The sequence below is a fragment of the Eublepharis macularius genome, chromosome 14 (genome assembly GCF_028583425.1).
Source record: "Eublepharis macularius isolate TG4126 chromosome 14, MPM_Emac_v1.0, whole genome shotgun sequence".
In the NCBI taxonomy this organism is placed as follows: domain Eukaryota; kingdom Metazoa; phylum Chordata; class Lepidosauria; order Squamata; family Eublepharidae; genus Eublepharis; species Eublepharis macularius.
The window spans coordinates 59848429-59866960 of NC_072803.1; the positions used below are offsets into that span (position 1 = coordinate 59848429).

Here is an 18532-nt window from a genome sequence, read left to right on the forward strand (position 1 = left end):
CAACTCCCCTCTGTCTGGAGATCAGGGGGCGGGGCCACCGGCCATGTGACCATTTTCAAGAGGTGCCGGAACTCCGTTCCTCCGCATTCCTACTGGAAAAAAGCCCTGTTTGTAAGTGAAGCCAATGCTACAAAAATGTCCCCTCCACTCATGTTCTTTCTCCCTTCCAAAGGCACCCAACCTGAGATGTGAATCCCACGTAGTAGTACGGGGCTAAAAGGTAGATCCTGTTAAGGCAGGGTAAGCAGATCCACCAGCTGTTGTTACCAGGTATTTTCAAGTTTCCCTTTCGTGCACCCACAAAGCACTAGAAACTTTAAAAGACAAAAAGCTCTGGATGGATGGGGGAGGGGGACTGCATTTATATATCTAGACACAGGCACACACCCTGCAGAGAACAAGATAAATCTTGTTTTAAAGAAAGGTAGTACCAGCACACAGAAGGTGCATTGTTCAGTAAATGAAGCAAGCAAGTTTGCAACTTCTAGTCATTCAACACCTCAGCAATTCCAGCAAGATGTAAATTTACTTTAGAGGCTCTTTAACATTTGATAGCACCCCCTCAAAGACAAGTGGCACACGCAGGAGCAGCTAGTCCCTCCTCCCATCCTGCGAAATTTTACCTCTTCAACACCCACCACAAACATGCAAAGAAATTCAGAATTCCCTCCAACTCTTACCTGGCTTAACACACAGCCGTGTCCCTCTTTGCTAAAATTAGATGGACAGAAAAACTGAAACTGGTCTAAGAGCTTCTCTTAGAACTTAACCCATGCAGCTTCTCATCACCTGAAAATCCTTAAAAGGTATGTAAATCCTTTTCTAGCACAAGAAACTCCTTGACTCCAAAGGAGTAAAAAAAATTGAAAGAGGATGGAGAAGAGACTGCGGATCCCTCCTCCGTATTCATTTAAAGGGCAGGGAGAGAACACACTTCAGAAAGAACTCTGCTTTGCTAGCTCCCTTTTTATGGGGGAAAAAAGTTTCCGGCAGCAAGAACCTCCAGAATTCAGGGGAAAGACTGAGAAGGGAAGAGAAACTGGCTTCGGTTCCTCGCGCAAGGGTAAAGACTTCAGAAAGCGACAGCAGAATGCCAAAGAAGAAAACAAAACGTGTGGGAAAACTCTTAAAGTTGCCATGCCCTACTGGGACAGTCCCAGATTTCCAAAAGCATTCACCTCCATCCTGTTTTCCTCATTCTAATTGATAATGGGTACATGGAAAGGAAAAGCCACCAGCAAGCAAATCAATTAACACTCCCTTTTTAAAAGGTTGGGTGTTTTTTTGTTGTTGTTGTTAAGTATAGATCCAAAGGAGTTAGCCGTGTTAGTCTGTAGTTGCAAAATAGTGAAGAGTCCAGTAGCACCTTTAAGACTAACCAACTTTATTGTAGCATAAGCTTTCGAGAACCACAGCTCTCTTTGTCAGATGCATCATCAGCTTTCGAGAACCACAGCTCTTTTCGTCAGATGCATGTTGCTACTAGACTCTTTACTGAAATTATATATGCTTTGTACATGGAAAGCAGAATACAAACGCAAAGTATCATTAAGAAAGCAAGAGCAGCCTGGGACATTTGACCAGTCTAGCTCCTGCTCTTAATCATCCAAGATAAAGAAACGGAAAGCGCAGCAAATGACAAGATTTGTGTCACTGATACATATACTGCGTATGGCTGCTTTAAGAAAAAGAGAAACATTGAAAGCGGTTCCGCTCAAGAATGGAGTGCTGCTATATGCTACACATTTGACATTTAAGATAAAATCTGCTGCTATTCTCACCTTCTGTTTGGGGAGAGAGAGAGTTCTAGGTCTTGTCATAGCTGAGAGATCTCCAAATACAGGAAATCAATTTGCTCTTAAGATTACTTATATGTCCCACATTCCTCCTGACAAATTCATATCCCAATGCCAGTAACAATAAATAGAATACAAAAATAATCATCCATTAGGATCGGGAAAACAAGCAGGGCTTTTTTTCAGCGGGAACGCGGTGGAACGGAGTTCCGGAACCTCTTGAAAATGGTCACATGGCTGGTGGCCCCGCCCCCTGATCTCCAGACAGAGGGGAGTTGAGATCGCCTCAGTGGTGTGGAGGGCAATCTCAACTCCCCTCTGTCTGGAGATCAGGGGGCGGGGCCACCACCCATGTGACCATTTTCTCCGAGGGCAACCCACTGAGTTCCACCACCTCTTTTCCCAGAAAAAAGCCCTGAAAACAAGTATTAAAACAGTTTAAAATGGACAACGCCAAGCCCTTTCAAGTTGCCCTGTAAATGCTTTTCAATAGTTTGTTTTTACAGCTTCAATGGAGAGCCCCATGAGCTGGTGCCTGCCTTGCCCCTTCCACGAGGCTGTTCCATAGGACCAGCAACAGAAAAGGCCAAGGCCGTGAGACAGACTGTGTCCTCAAGAGGGGAAGGGCTGCTAAGCGCCTCTGTTGAGGACAACTATTACCATGCAGGTACATATCAGGAGATAAGGGCCTTCAAATGTAACAGCTGAGCGTGTGGGGACACCAAGATTGGTGCAGGTGTGGATCCCAATGGGTAGCGGCCTAGGCCCTAACATATAACTTGAGCATACCAATATTGCAATGGAACTTTTGGCTGGGAGTTCCAAAGTTCCAGCCTCAAGACAGAAGCCAGGTATGACACCAACATACCTTTAAACTCACACTACACAAACTAAGTAAAGTTACACGGTGAAGCATTCTTCATCCAAGTCAACAATCTTCTCCTTAGCACAGCCATGTGCAGACGACACGAAGCATTCTCCACCAAGTTCCCATTGCCAGATCTAAACTCCAGTTTCAGGAAGCTTTTTCTTAGGACCACTCAGCACGAAAGGTTTCAGGCTTAAACCCAAGTAAGCATGCACAACTGAGGGAGAAGAACAGCAGAAGCCAAAGAAGGAAATCCATTTTTTTTTGGTTCCATGAATTTCAGAAAGTCTCCCAGATTTTCCTGGGAAAGACCAAGGACACAGAAACTTCAACACTGGAAGTGATTTTTGGAGCACTGGTACAGTATATGGCAGCTTCATGTACACGCATGTGTAGATGTCATGCTCTATGACTTGTGTAGCAACAAAACTAGACAAGAGGCTTCAGGGATGGTAAGAAGAGGAAGGTGAGCCTGTATACTGGGGGGTGTGGGGTGATGTTCTGGGAGACTTGGGTCCAAATCCCCCTCGGCTTTGAAATTTAGCCCTGTCATGATCTCCCAGCCTCACCCACCACAGTGTTAAGAGGATAGAGGGTGGGAGGGTAGACCCAGAATTTCTGGGAAAGAGTGTGCATGTGTGAGAGAGACTGGTTTGTGTTTTGGCAACCACTTTCCCCATTACTCCATTGTCAGAACGGCCCTTTCCAGGAAGCCTGTTATGACTCTGAAGTATATCAATGACTTCAGAGACACAATCCCTCATACAGGGAAACTCCAAATGGAAAAGACACAAACCCCTGGCACAAGGGGAGGGGGGAATTCTGCAGATTTTTGGGAAGCGGCAACATGACCATGAGCCTATTTGTCAGAATGATGCAATACAAAAAGAAAAGCCAGACAGACAGCGCCTGCTTATGAATTATGAACGTGCAAAGTCACTGCAGCCCACATTTCCTGCTCAAAGCCCTGTGTTTGCACTTCAGCTGGAGAGGACGCAGGTGCTGTCAAGGACAGGAGCCCCACAGCCAGAAAGACGCTACAGGTGCTAAAAAGAGGCAGGGAAACGCGTCAGTAGGAGGCGCATGAAGGTCGCCTGGCTCCAATGCTGCTCTCTGCACCTAGGCAGCAACTTCCATACGCAGGCGCTAAGACTGGATGACCATGCTCTAGCGCAAGAGCTCTAGGCAGCCTGCGCAACAAACCTCTAACTGGCCCCACAAGCAGACAGGGGCATCCCTCTTTTACATACACACCACCCCCAGGTGCCTCAAGGGAAAATTCCTTCTTGTCCTGAGACGTGGTGAGCATCCCCCAACCCTCGCATCCCCTTGACTGCCTCTTCTCCTCTCTTCTCCTTCCCTCCAGCACTAACTGCAAACCACCTGGGCTTTTTAACCAGGCTCCAGGGCAGGTGCTGGGAATGACCTTTCTACGGTTCAGACCCTGGAAAGCCACTGCCACTCAAAAAGAAAGACAGCATCGTATCTCTAGGCAGACCAGCGGTCTGACTTGATACAAGACAGCTTCCTGCATCCAAGGGCCATACCATTTCTACTCTCAACCTGCCTGCCACCCACTATGGCCGTGCTTTCACAAGGTAAAGGCCATATGGTAACTACGTTCCACCCGTTCCTTTAAGAGTAATTCTGGAAGGATAGTCACACTCCCCTGCTGCAGCAAAAACAACAGCCTTGTGACAACTTAAAGACTGACACATTGATTGCAAAGGCCTAAGAAAGCTCTCCCCGTATTTATGGAGTTACAGGAATGTTTACCTCTTGTTTTAAAATGGATATCCTGAGCAAACAGTCTAGCTGGCATATGTTACATATAGAAAAGGCGCAGGAAGTGACTGGGGAAAATCACAGACTATGTCTTTTCTGCATCTATCAAAGAACTAGAAAGAAGGAAAACTGGAAGAAAGAACAGAGGAAAAATGTTTTAAAACCAGCTACTGTAGGAGGGGAAATATTTCAAAGTGAGCATTATCCGTATGAGGCAGCATCATGCAGTGAGGTTGGACTGGGACCAGGGAGATCCGAATTCAAATCTCAGCCAGCTCACGGAGCCGATTGGACGTTTCTCTTGGTCTAACCCTCATCACAGTATAATTAATGAAGAGAAAATGCAGGAGGACAGAATTATGCATGCCACCCTGAGCTCCCTGGAAAATGGGTGGAATTAAAATCTCATGGGTAATAGATCCCTACGCTCACCTACTTCTCTCCCATGTTCTCAGGGCCAGGGGGTTCTAGAGCACAGATATACCCCACGTTCTACAGCCTAGCAATTGTGACACGAACATACCACCTTTCCTCAGATAACAAGGAGAAGAGTTCTAAGCTATCTGCTACCACTCGGGGAGCACAGAAAACAGCATTCTGAAAAGGTGAGTGTCTCATCCAGACCAGAAGCTTTCAAGCAATCACAATGGGTCCCTTAAAAGCTTTAAGCGTTCTTCGATCCAAAGAAAATAATGGCAGATAAAAAACAGCTCCTCTCTCCCAAAGCAACCCAGTTTGTACTCTAGAACGTGCCCTGTTGTCCTCTTGCTATGCTAGTCATCTTCTGCCATGTTTCTTGGCCGACAACTCAGTGTGGGAAAGAGTTCTGGAAGGCCAGAGTTGTGACAGCCACAGACGTAACACTATGGGAAGGAGGGAGACCAACTAATACTCGGTTACAAAATGTATTTTCCTTTAGGTGTTAGTTGCACTCCATATGTAACAAGAAGACTTGGTTCTTTGCCACAGGAATAGTTTTTAATGAGTAGTTTTTCATCCCCAGTCTGGTTAGACAGCACCTAGAAATCTGTTCATCTGTAGGGTCCCCTGACGACAGCTGAATTTCTAGGCGCAACTACAGTCTCGAGGGAAGTTAAATGGTAGTTCATGACTGGCTCGGTGAGTTCCTTGCAAAAGCTGGGCTGTTAAGACATCTCATGCCTCTTATACATATAACAGAACAATAATCCAGCTTTCAGAACAGAATAGTATATTATTGCCAGAGTACCCATTAGAGCTGTTGAACAGAGAACTTGCAATTGCTTAATTAAGTCAGCACTTTAATTTAAATCATAACCCCATTACTCCTAAAAATACACGGTTGGGACATTCCTTTGGTGAGGCTCGGGCTGTGGCTACAAGAGGTAGCAAGAGCAATAATGGAAAAAGAAAAGCCTGGAAGAAACACAAAAAGGACAATAGGAAAGACCATCAGTTCCCCAGAAGAACCACTATCTGGGGGGGGGGGGCAACCAGAGTCCATTGCTCAGAAGTTCAACGCTTTACAATTAAATTCTCTGTTGAGAAGCAGTAAGACACACATACAGAATATCTGAAAGGTAAGTTCAGAGGACTGAAAGCTGGAGGGACAGGGACATACTTGAGAGGAAGGGGCATAAGCAGGGCTTTTTTTCAGCAGGAACACGGTGGAATGGAGTTCCGGAACCTCTTGAAAATGGTCACATGGCTGGTGTCCCCGCCCCCTGATCTCCAGACAGAGGGGAGTTGAGATTGCCCTCCGCGCTGCTCCAGCGGCGCGGAGGGCAATCTCAACTCCCCTCTGTCTGGAGATCAGGGGGCGGGGACACCAGCCATGTGACTATTTTCTCCTTGGGCAACCCACTGAGTTCCACCACCTCTTTCCCCAGACAAAACGCCCTGGGCATAAGTGTCACACAGTAAAAGACATGAAGGGCAGAAGAAAGGGGCCTGCTGGTGGGAAAGGCTCACAAATGGTAGCTGCAGCCTGCAGCATTTGGAGAACTCAGTACTGCCGAACTGCAACTTTGGCAGAGGCTTCCGAGCCCAGCCTTCAGAGGTGAAGCCCCTCTCTGGGTTGCACAACGGAACAATCCTCAGTCCTCAAAACACATTTCAGATTCAAGTCACGCCTAAGCAGCAATGAGATGCAGGGATGTTTCCCTTTCCCACCACCCTTGCTTCATCCTTTTAGCCTGCAGGCTTTTTCCACTTGGCCTTACCCTCTCGTCTTGCTTTTGCATGAAATTAAAATAAAAACCGTATTACCAAGCACATATTCTCCTGAGCAGCCCCATAGGAATAGGACATAGGCCCCTCACCCTGTGGCTGGCGTCTGCTATCTGTACTTCAGGCCTCTGTGCTGCCGACGGATGCTGCCTCTGAGAGCTGGATCCTGAGCGGGTGCCGAAGGGACGCATTCCCCAAGAGCCATGGGAGCAGCTTCCCTAAAATAAACACACAATATTGACTTACAAATGCAGGTTAGGATGGGGTGGGGCTCACCTGGAATGCTTTGCAAAGGTACATGAAGCCACAGCCATTGCCAAGTGCGGTGCAGAAAGATCCGTCCCCCCCTCTCCCTGAGTATTTTTGCTATCATTTTGAAGTGTGCAAAAAGGTTCTGTAATCCTCCTCCTCACAACTGACCTTGCAATTTTGGTCGCTGTTATTATTGTACAGGGGTGACTCTAGAATAGCCCATTGCGGGAGTAAAGGATTAGCAAAGGCCAATAACAGAGGAGCCAGGGTTTCTTTTGTAACTACCCCTTGCCAAGCAGGGTTGTGCAGGGGAGGCAGCAAGACCAACCACCAGAAAAATTATACCCTTCTCCACTTGCCAGGTTAGAAGTTGGGAGAAAAGAGGAAAGGAGTCTTTTTAAAATTTTAAACCTCCTGCAATATCAGTATCTTCTTACTTAAACTCAGTAACTGAGAGCCAGTGTGGTGCAGTGGTTAGAGCAACTGAGTAGGATCTAGGAGACCTGGGTTCGAATCTCTGTTCAGCTATGGAAACTCACCAGGTGTCCTTGGGCCAGTCAACTCTTACAGCCTAAGTGCCATTACAGGGATGTTGTTGCTAAGACAGAATGGAGGAGAGGAGAATAATGTTGTGAGCCACACTGGGGAAACCAGACATTAACCAGAAGTAAAGGATTGGCAGTGTTCTGAGATATATGAAGCTATGCTACTTTTCTAGTGAGATGTATGAGGAAGCACAAAGTATTTTTGAGGGGTGCCTGCTACCCTCCCTCTTCACCCTCAGTATCATCACTGCTCTCATTTTTAAAGACAATTAGAAAAAATGAGTAGAGTCCAGTAGCACCTTTAAGCCTAACCAACTTTCTTGTAGCATAAGCTTTCAAGAACCACAGCTCTCTTCGTCAGATCTGATGAAGAGAGCTGTGGCTCTCGAAAGCTTATGCTGCAATAAAGTTGGTTAGTCTTAAAGGTGCTACTGGACTCTTTACTATTTTGCCACTACAGACTAACATGGCTAACTCCTCTGAATTAGAAAACACCGCAAGCCACATAAGCTCACAGATGTAGAAGAACCAAAGTTTAAACACACAGAAAACTAGAAGCCCTCATATGGCTATCACGTCTGTGATCCCCAAGTAAAAGACAATTTCATCAATTTTCTGCTACCACAAGAGCCAATCATCCAGTCCAGTGTGGGTGGTGCCCCGTGTCAAGTTTGTAAACAGGAACTTGCCTGGTCACCTATCTTGAGAAAGAATCACCTCCAGGCGACCAGGCAGGAAAACATTACAAAAAGATGGTTCTTCATCTTTTCAGAACACTGATGACTAACACCAGGTATGTGGTGGCAAGTTCTCGTGGACATACTTCCAAGGCAAGGGCAAAAAGGTACCCGTGGATACAGTTTGCTCTAAGCAAGCAACACAAGCTACATACTTGCAGAGAAAGAAAGGAGAGAAAAAATCTAAAGTGACCCGTTTCATTAGTCAACCTATTTGAACCCCGAAAGAAGCCAATTAGGCAGGCCCCAAGAGTGAGCCAAACACATCCAACAACTTTCCCCAAAGGAAATGTGGAATTAGTCCCTTATCACCAACAATGAACACCTTCAGTAACAGAGCTATTTGTGGTAAACGGGGATAATGCGACACGTGGGACAAGTTTTAATACCCGCAAGGTTTTCATCTTTAATTATGGTTCTTCAACTGGTCTTTAGCTACAGCTGCAGGTGAGGTCACAAAGCATGCCAGGTGGCTGCAGGTGTAGCACACCCACATTCCACGCCAGTCAACGGAACAACGTGCCACCAAAGAACTGATTAAGACCGGGTTCACACATGCAGGGGAATGAGGCGCCAAACAAGGAGGCAGAGACTTGAGGCAGCAGGACAGAGGATTATGAAAGCCCACACACTGCAGCTTGCTCCCCTACGGACACTCCCTGCAAACAGAAAACCTGTACTGCAACAGCATTGAGTATCAAACCTTTCTCCCTGCCGTATCAATTTTCCATTTGCAGGGATAACTGTATACGAAGGAGCATTCAGCGCTGGAATCTATCACCTGCAGCAATGTATTCTACTGCCACAGGCCTCTGCCACTTCATGACTACATTCTCTTGCATGTGAGAATGCATTTAGGAGGCCTGTACTTCAAATCCCACAATAAAAGAGCTCTACTGGATCAGACCACAGTTTATGTACTCCAGCATCCCCTTTCTAAACCAGGATGCTTCCGGGAAGCTAGTAAGCAGAAGCAAAACCCCACCCAGCACCTATTAATATAAGACAGACTGCCTCTGAACATGGACATAGATCCAGGAGTTAGCTGTGTTTGTCTGTAGTTGCAAAATAGTAAAGAGTCCAGTAGCACCTTTAAGACTAAGCAACGTTATTGTAGCATAAGCTTTCGGGAACCACAGAACTCTTCGTCAGATGCATCGTCAGCTTTCAAGAGCCACAGCTCTCTTCTTCAGATGCATCGTCAGCTTTCGAGAGCCACAGCTCTCTTCTTCAGATGCATCGTCAGCTTTCAAGAGCCACAGCTCTCTTCTTCAGATGCATCGTCAGCTTTCAAGAGCCACAGCTCTCTTCTTCAGATGCATCGTCAGCTTTCGAGAGCCACAGCTCTCTTCGTCAGATGCATCTGACGAAGAGAGCTGTGGCTCTCAAAAGCTTATGCTACAATAAAGTTGGTTAGTCTTAAAGATGCTACTGGACTCTACCATTCTGAACATGGAGGCTCCCAATTTGGCTGATGTGGCTGACAGTCATCAATAGGCTTACCCTTCATGAATTTGTCTAATCACTTTTTAAAGCCACCATGGCCTTGTGACAAGGAGAGGCACTTTCTTTTGACCGCTTTGAACATAATGAGTATTTTATTGAGTAACTTCCCCCATGGCCTAGCATCATAGGAGACAGAGAGAGAACTCTCTCCACACCCTCTTTCATGAACCTGTAAAGTCTGTGACTTGATTACAAATTATTATAACTATACTTTCTCACTGATTCATTTCCCTTTTTCCTGCTTTTGAAGCATCTAAACAGGGGGGTGTTTCATAGAAACCAAACATGAGATACACAATTTCAAAAGAGGAGACAAAGAAGCATGAGTGGTCAGTCATTTCTTCTTAACTAGCCATTAAGAGACAAAAAAAATACCAAGGACTCAATCCTAATTTCAAGGAATTTAAACAGGCCACACATTTCATCCATCCCCGACTTAAGCCAACTTCCAAGAACTGCCACAACCGGTGCTGTTTCTCTTTCTTTCCCCACTCGGTGCGGAGATAGTAACCCCAGATGACCTTCCCCTCTCTATGTAAGCGGAACCATCCCATAACCCTTAAGAGACATGATGCGTCTCCAACACACGCACATACACCGTTGTTGCAGCAGCAACCACCACCTCGGGGCTGGCAGGCTTGGACAAATCAAATCCCAAAAAGCAGAAGGCAGCCAAAGGGCTGCAAGGCATCGCGCAACAAAGCACATCTCTGTCAGTACTTTAAATCAAGAGAGATCTGGGAGGGGAGGGGGGCAAATATAACATCAAAAATCCAGCTATTCCCTCCTCAAAGGCCCCCACAGCTCACCCCCTTCTCACAATCCTTTCCTGCCATGATCTCCATTCCCACCCCCTAATCTTTGCCTCTCCCACTCAGCCTTTCTCCTGCAGACGTCCCACCCCCTTTCCCAGTCCACCTCTAGCTTCTCCCGTGGACATGGAACCACCCCTGCACTGCCCCCAACATACCCCACCATATCCAATGACACCCTCTTCAGCTCCCCCCCCCTACAGTATGTTTCCCCGCAGTCCCACCACACTCTCCGCCAGCCGACCTCCACGCCAACCACTCTTCGTTATCACTTCAAACACTTTCTCCGTGGTCCCCTTTTATTTCTCCAGCCCTGGTCCAGAACCCCTGCCCTCTTTGGTGCCACCCCCTCTATTCTCATGGCAGCAGCGAATAAATAAACAGGGACTAGTAACATCGTCAGGGTTCCCACACTCCCTTCTCCAGCCCGCTTACGGCTTGCTCACAGCCTGACTCACCAACTCAGCCCGCCAACCGTGCATCAGCCGAGACCGCTTCCTACCATCTGCCTGGCCAGTTTCAAGCCTCTCCCCACTGCCTGATCTCCCTTCACTTGTTCAGCAGCCCCGGGAGGTGCCAGCAACAAGTGTGGCAAGGGGCCGTCCTCCTTCCCTCCTCCTTTGGAAATAATTGCTCCCCTAAAAAGGCTGCCTTGAAGCACCCCCAGGGTTGGCTTCTCTGTGGCCTCATGCCCTCTGAACCGTTCAATTTTTATTCCCAGTCTCATTCCCCTTCAAATCTGCCTTCATTCACCCCCTCTGAGCGCTCTAAGTTTCTGAGGCAGAACGGTCCTGCCCCATCTCCCAACTTTCAAAGTCCCCTTCCATCGATGGCCTGATGTGACCATCCAGTTGCTAAGATGAGTAGCACCCTAAGCCCGCGGATTTAGAAGGTGTAACTCTGTTAAGGATTGCACAGTAAGCCTGTTCTGACCCCCCCACCTTCCTTATCTTCTCCAGTCCCATTTCCAGCTTTCTTCCCATCTTCCATTTCCATTCCTGGTGGCATCACCCACCTCTTGCCACTAGTGACCAAGAGGAAAAGGAAGCAAGGAAACCTTCAGGCACACGGAAGAGACCCTTTTCAGGAAGGATATATTTTACGGGCTCGTCTCCAGTCTCACCAGCTTGCCAGCCCCTTCCCTGACCACCCCACAGCCAAGTTCCCTCTTCTGTACCATACGGATCATCAAAACCAAGGAGATCCCTCTTATTTACCTGGTTGACCCCCAAACTCTCCATCACCCACCTCAATGCCAAAAAGCCCACCCCACCCCCCACATCCGCTTTCAAACTAACTCTCTCTCCTCCCAACCACTGCCAGTTGTCCCTCATGGTCCACCCAAGTCTGCCATTCATTGAAAAAATCTTTCCCAAAAATCTTTGGAGTTCTCTCCTCCATGTTGTCCCTGTTAATCTCTGCCCTGCACCCAACCAGCTCCTAAGTGGCCAGCTCATACCTCTACGTCTCGTGTAGCTTTCCATACAAAAGGCAGCTCTCGCTTTCTCTGCCCAAATGCTGCAGCCTCAAGCCCACTGACCACCCCTTTCCTAACTGAGACTTCCTTCCCTCCACCCCCTTGTTCCCCCCATCTTCTTCAGGGCCCACTGCTTGTGCCCCCCCTGCAAATTTTTAACGCTTTCCCGCAACCCTCTTCCCCATACACCCCTTCCCAATGCTAAAGAGCAGGCTAGAGGGCACTTCTTATATAGCGTGTGCTGTGAATATAAATGCAGATCTGTAAAGATTTCAAACCAGCAGAGATCCCTACCAGTGTATATCATGCTGGTAAATACATGAATGCTGGTAAATAAATGAAGTTGCTACTCCTCCAGAAGTTGCTACTCCTCCAGGATACCTGAAGAAGTGAGCTGTGACTCCTGAAAGCTCATACCCTAGTACCAATTTTGTTAGTCTTCTAGGTGCTACTGGACTCTTGCTCTTTTCTACGGCTACAAACACAGCTACCCATCTTGATCTATAAGCAGCAAGAGCTGACTAGTCCTCAGGGTTGCTGATTCCACCCTGACCCCCTCTTTCCACAGCCAAAAAATAAATAAGATTAACTCCAGATGGGGAGTCGTGCTAGGCTGTGGCAGCCAAGTAAACCTGGAGTCCAGGGACACGTGAAGAGACTGCATTTGTGTTAGCCTCAAACAGAAGCCCAACGGCACCTGAAGACAGGGCAATCCTAAACAGAATTACTCCAGTAGAAAAGAGCAAGAAGAGCCTAGCAGCACAAAAATTTGTGGTAGGGCATGAGCTTTCGTGAGTCACAGCTCACTTCTTCAGATACCTTGCAAGGAACCTGGTATCTGAAGAGAGCTGTGGCTCACGAAAGCTCATGCCCTACCACAAATTTTGAGTCTTATTGATGCTACTGGGCTCGTGCTCTTTTCCGAAGAAGTGAGTTGTGGCTCACAAAAGCTCATTCCCATATCACAAATGTTGTGAGTCTTCTAGGTGCTACTGGACCTTTGCTCTTTTCTGAAGAAGTGAGCTGTGGCTCACGAAAGCTCAAACGCTCCCACAAATGTTGTGAGTTTTATTGATGCTACTGGGCTCCCGCTCTTTTCTGAAGAAGTGAGCTGTGGCTCACAAAAGCTCATTACCATACCACAAATTTTGTGAGTCTTCTAGGTGCTACTGGACCCTTGCTCTTTTCTGAAGTGAGCTGTAGCTCACGAAAGCTCATACTCTCCCACAGATGTTGTGAGTCTTCTAGGTGCTACTGGGCTCCTGCTCTTTTCTGAAGAAGTGAGCTGTGGCTCACAAAAACTCATTACCATACCACAAATTTTGTGAGTCTTATTGATGCTGCTGGGCTCCTGCTCTTTTCCGAAGAAGTGAGCTCTGGCTCACGAAACCTCATAGGCTCCCACAAATGTTGTGAGTCTCTAGGTGCTACTGGACCCTTGCTCTTTTCTACTGCTACAGAGAGACTAACATGGCCACCCATCTCGAATTACTCCAGTCTAAGCCCACTGAAATCAATGGGCTTCGACTGGAGCAACTGCGCCGAGGATTGCACTGAAAATGTGGCCTCCTGACCTTCGCCTGGGCTGCTGTTTATAACCAGCGAGGGCGGCTGCTAGCCCTCCCGGCTGCTCAGCTCTCCCAGGCAGCGCCCCTGGCTCTCGGACCCCCTTCCTCCTCCAGCGCCTTTCTCGGCCCCTGCCCCGTCAGCCGCAGGGCCCCTCCGCCAGGGCTCCCCTCAGGCGCCCCCTTTCCCCACCACACCCACCTGGCAGCGCCTTCCCGGTTGGGTCCCCGGAGCTTCGGCTTCTTTTGTTTGTCCCTCACTGCACCACTCCGGGCTGCTCCACCCCGGAACTGACCTCACCCAGCCGGCATGGGCAGCCCCGGCAGCTCCCGGCCCTCGCCGGCTCGCGCGTCGTTCCCGCTAGACGGCGCCATTTCGGGGAGCGAGCGCGGAAGGGAGGAGGCACCATCTTTCAGAAGGGCAAAATGTTCGGCTGATTAGAAGGAGCCGAAGAGGCTGCGACCATTTTGGAAGAGGTCAAGGATCGTTTGGTAGAGCGGCGAAGGGTTGCCTTTTTTCCTTTCCGTAGTCAACAGAACCCGTGAAGCCGGCAAGCGGCCATCTTTACTGCGGGGGAGGAGAAAGGCGCGCATGGGGGCCATGTTGGAAAAGGGCACTGTCCCTTTAAGAAAAAGAGCCAGCCACGTTGCATGACGGAGGGAGCAATCCTAAATAGGTCTACTTAGAAGAAGGTTCCATGATAGCCAGAGGGATTTATTAATGGCAGCTTATATGTGAAAAAACGTATTAGTGTCTTTTCAGGTTTAAAAATAGTAGAGTCCGGTAGCATCTTTTAAGACTAACCAACTTTATTGTGGCATAAGCTTTCGAGAGCCACAGCTCTCTTCGTCAGATGCAAGAGAGCTGTGGTTTTCGAAAGCTTATGCTACAATAAAGTTGGTTAGTCTTAAAGGTGCTACTGGACTCTACTATTTTGCAACTATAAACGAACATGGCTAACTCCTCTGGATCTATGACCAGGTTTTAAAAAGCTACTTATTAAAAAATTACTAAAAATCAGTTTAAAAACCCCAAACTAATTAAATTATGAATATTTTTTGTTTCTTTCACCACACCAACCAAACAATACAACCTTCACTTTCCCTTATTCGCTTAAATTATGATATTGATTGTACTAATCTCATACTATGTAATCCGCCACATCCCAAACTTTCTTTAGAAGGTGCAAAAGGTTTTGAAAAAATCAATATACAAACCCATTCAGTAAAGACCACAAATGCTGGCAGTAGTAACAGCAGTAAAACAATAAAAAGCAGCAACTTTTAAAAATTACGAATTTGGCAGAAAGGGGAGGGGGAGTAAAATTCAAGTGGGGTGCTTGAGGGAAACTGCTGTTGGGAGGCAATTTAGAAGCAACATGTAAAACACATGTACCCCTTCATGTTTTTATACATTAAGAGATCTGTGCAGGTCTGTTTCCCTGTGCCTTTTGCATTTCACTGATTCTCACCTGCTCTCAGCTTTCTAAGCGCAATAGGCACGCTCAGTCTTAAGCAGGCTATGAAACTAACCAGAGAAAAGCGGTAAATTGCTGTGCAAAATTATAGCAAAATTGCTATTAAGAGAAGAGCTACAGGGGATGGTTAAAAAGTTGGCAAGGTGGTAGTGGCATGGGACTGAAGCAGTGACAGCAGTGCAAATTCAGGATCCCACAGTCATTTTTTGCTCACCCCTCCCACTTGGAAGATGCTATTCAGTCGCTAGGATGGAAAGAAGCAGGGGTCATTTCCTAGAAAAAGAGCTGGAGGAACTCATTAGCATAACTCATTAGCATATGCCACACCTCTTGCCGTCACCGGAAGTGTGTCATTAGCATAACTGATTTGCACATGCCACACCCCTTGACATCACCTATCCTGGCTGCTTTGGACTCAATCCTGGCCATTCAGGGCCGAAATTGGGCCCCAAATGGCAAAAGGGGGCTGAAAATGGCCGAAAAGGGGCCCAAAATGGTCCAGATTGGGCCACTGCTGAAGAGGAGAGTGATTCACCACCCATCAGAGGCCTGATCCAGGCCGTTTTGGCCCCAGTCCAGGACAAACGGGCCCAAAATGGCTGAGAATCAGGTGGGCAGGGCCACCTGACATGTGACCTCTTTGGGGAACTGCCGGAACTGCGTTCCAGTGCGTTCTCCCTCAAAATGATCCCTGATGGTAACAGAAGGAAAAGCACTCGGTGTTTCTCAAGACATACATCTGTGGCCCAGTGGGGACGGAAGTTCTAAATAATTATTTACTACATTGTCTGTGGTATCCTGCAGTTAGAACGTATGATTTCAGTGGGTTTTTTTTCTTTTTTTTAAAAAGGATGCCTAGTCAGGCCATTGATGGGTACTTTTTAATCCTGCTCTTCCTCAAAGGAGATCAGGGTCTTCCCTCTCGGCTTAAACTTCATAAAAGCCCTGCAAAGGAATTTAGTTTAAGAGAGAGCATTTGATCCAAAGTGGCCCAGTGAGCTTTGCTCTAGTCTAAACCCCAGACCCCAGACTGACTTGCAAACTAAAATTTGGCAGAGTGGGAAAGGTACATTTGCTACTGAACACTGCAGCTTGAGCATGCATGTTATTCCCATTCTGCAGTCACTCCGTTGACTACCCATCAGTTACAGGGCTCAATTTAAAGTTTTGACTACTAAACCCTTTGCGGCGTTGGCTCTTCACATCTGCAGGACCGTCTCTCCCCCTGTGCCCTGCCATGGCAGCTTTGTTTATCTGAACAGAGTGCAGATAAACAGATGCCACCCGGCATTTGGACAAAATCTAGAGCTGCCCGCACACATGCTTTCTCTGTGGTGGCCCCTGCCTTATGGAATGGCCTGCCAGAACAGGTCAGGAAAGCGCTTCTGGCTTCCCATAAACGATGCAAAACTGAGTTATTCAGGACGGAGGACTTTTTTACTCAGGTAATAGGGCTGTGCTATAATAATTGACTGGGAGTCTCTACATGTTACTAAGTAACTAGGGACAGGATTAATACTACCCTCTGGAGCAGCTGCTGTAAAGAGCGGAGTCGTGTCTGTGCAAAGCATCACTGATTAATCGGCAGATATGTCTGACAAACCAGATAGGGCTGAAATTGAGAAATTTGATAAGCCTAAATTGAAGAAGACAGAAACGCAAGAGAAAAACCCACTGTCTTCAAAAGAAACGATTGAAGAGGAGAAGCCAGCGGGTGAATCGTAATGAAATCAGCCCTTCCAAATGATGCCCTGTACATTCCACAAGCATTGCCTTCTTATTTTACTTCTTTTAGCTGTTTTAACTTGGTAAGATGCAAAGAGGTTGGATAACGTTTAAATGACTGTACTACCCCTTTCACATCCCAAAAAAGCGAAAAGAATAGAGAGAGAACTACTGATGCTGCACAAAGGCGCTGCTGCCCTTTCCATCTGCCTGTCCAGCTTTGGTCCCGGTGGCATGAAAGAGCTTGCATGTTTCCTGAAAGAAGATCCTGGGTGGGACTACAGTAATCTAGTAACAACACACGAATATTGTCGAAGGCTTTCACGGCCGGAGAACGATGGTTGTTGTGGGTTTTCCAGGCTGTATTGCCGTGGTCTTGGAATTGTAGTTCCTGACGTTTCGCCAGCAGCTGTGGCTGGCATCTTCAGAGGTGTAGCACCAAAAGACAGAGATCTCTCAGTGTCACAGTGTGGAAAAGATGTTGGCAGGTCATTTGTATCTACTCAGGAGGGGTGGGGTTGAGCTGAGGTTGATACTGGATACTGGGGTTGATACTGGACAACACTTCCAACTACTTTGTCAGACTGCACAGGGAAGCCATTGAAATTCACAAGCATAAGCAAAACTTCAACAGGAAAGAAGAAACCTTAAGAATGAACAGAGCATGGTTTCCAGTTCTGAAAAACACCAGGCTAACAAAACACTCTATCCCCGACAATAGCCCTGCGGAGAAGATTAGCACATCAAGCACCAATCCATATGCAAAAGAACCTCCTCAGGATACAGTGAAGCCTCCCTCCATTAGCATTCCACACCCTGGGAAACTCTTACAGGATGACTCAGCTCAACCCCACCCCTCCTGAGTAGATACAAATGACCTGCCAACACCTTTTCCACACTGTGACACTGAGAGATCTCTATCTTTTGGTGCTACACCTCTGAAGATGCCAGCCACAGCTGCTGGCGAAACGTCAGGAACTACAATGCCAAGACCACGGCAATACAGCCCGGAAAACCCACAACAACCAACACACAAATATACGCAAAATTGAATCAACGTCCTGCGAGCTGTAAAATGCAGTTAACCGAGTGCCATTTTTTTTTGTTCAAATGATTTTAATTATTGGAATGCACAATTTTTTTAATATGCACATAAAATGTTTTAAAACCTGGAAAAAAAAAACTAGGGACAGGATTGTATGTCTAGTTCTCAATGCACGTGCAGGCTGTTCTTGCCCCATGCACCTGAATGCTGATTTCACAAGAGCCCCCTTTATGTGGCTGCATCTGCAAGTGATTCCAAAGGGCAAAGCACCAATTCAGTTCTGTTTTCCCAGTGAGAATAAGGCACCTTTGAACTGCCAATCTGCATTTCTTTAAGGTATGAGAAAGTGTCAAGATCTGCATTTCAATGAATGGATGTGGGGGAAACTGGGATACAGTTGGAGAGGAACTGATCAGACATGTGACACGGAAGTGTGACTGTGCGATCCAGTGCATGGAAAGTTGGAGGGGGGACACGTGAAATGAGGTTCACCTGAGCATCCCTAGGTACTTAGTAACATCTACGATGCATCTGACGAAGAGAAACTGTGATTCTCGAAAGCTTATGCTACAATAAAGTTGGTTAGTCTTAAAGGTGCTACTGGACTCTTTTTGTAGTAACATATAGAGAGACTTTCAGAGAGATACCTTGAATAGGGACAGGGTTTGTAGACTATTCTATTGGGTACTGTCTGCTGATGTATATATGCTCCTACTGGGTAATAGACACATCA

At 47.0% G+C, this 18532-nt stretch overlaps 2 protein-coding genes across 3 annotated transcripts in view; one reads left to right on the plus strand and one right to left on the minus strand.

Annotated features, from left to right (window-relative positions):
* Positions 1–13825, minus strand: part of LRRC8A (leucine rich repeat containing 8 VRAC subunit A) — a 37330-nt gene extending 23505 nt beyond the window's left edge. For both annotated transcript variants that reach the window (XM_054998318.1, XM_054998319.1), the window contains exons 1-2: positions 13754–13825; positions 6750–6875 (exon numbers count right to left, since the gene is read on the minus strand). The gene's annotated coding sequence lies outside the window, so the exon portion shown is untranslated. The remainder of the gene's footprint in view (positions 1–6749; positions 6876–13753) is intronic.
* A 2734-nt stretch (positions 13826–16559) lies between these two features.
* Positions 16560–16920, plus strand: LOC129342530 (thymosin beta-4-like). Its single transcript, XM_054998354.1, has one exon. The coding sequence runs from the start codon at positions 16620–16622 to the stop codon at positions 16752–16754; it is 135 nt and encodes a 44-aa protein (XP_054854329.1). The 5' UTR covers positions 16560–16619; the 3' UTR covers positions 16755–16920.
* Positions 16921–18532: the final 1612 nt, after the last annotated feature.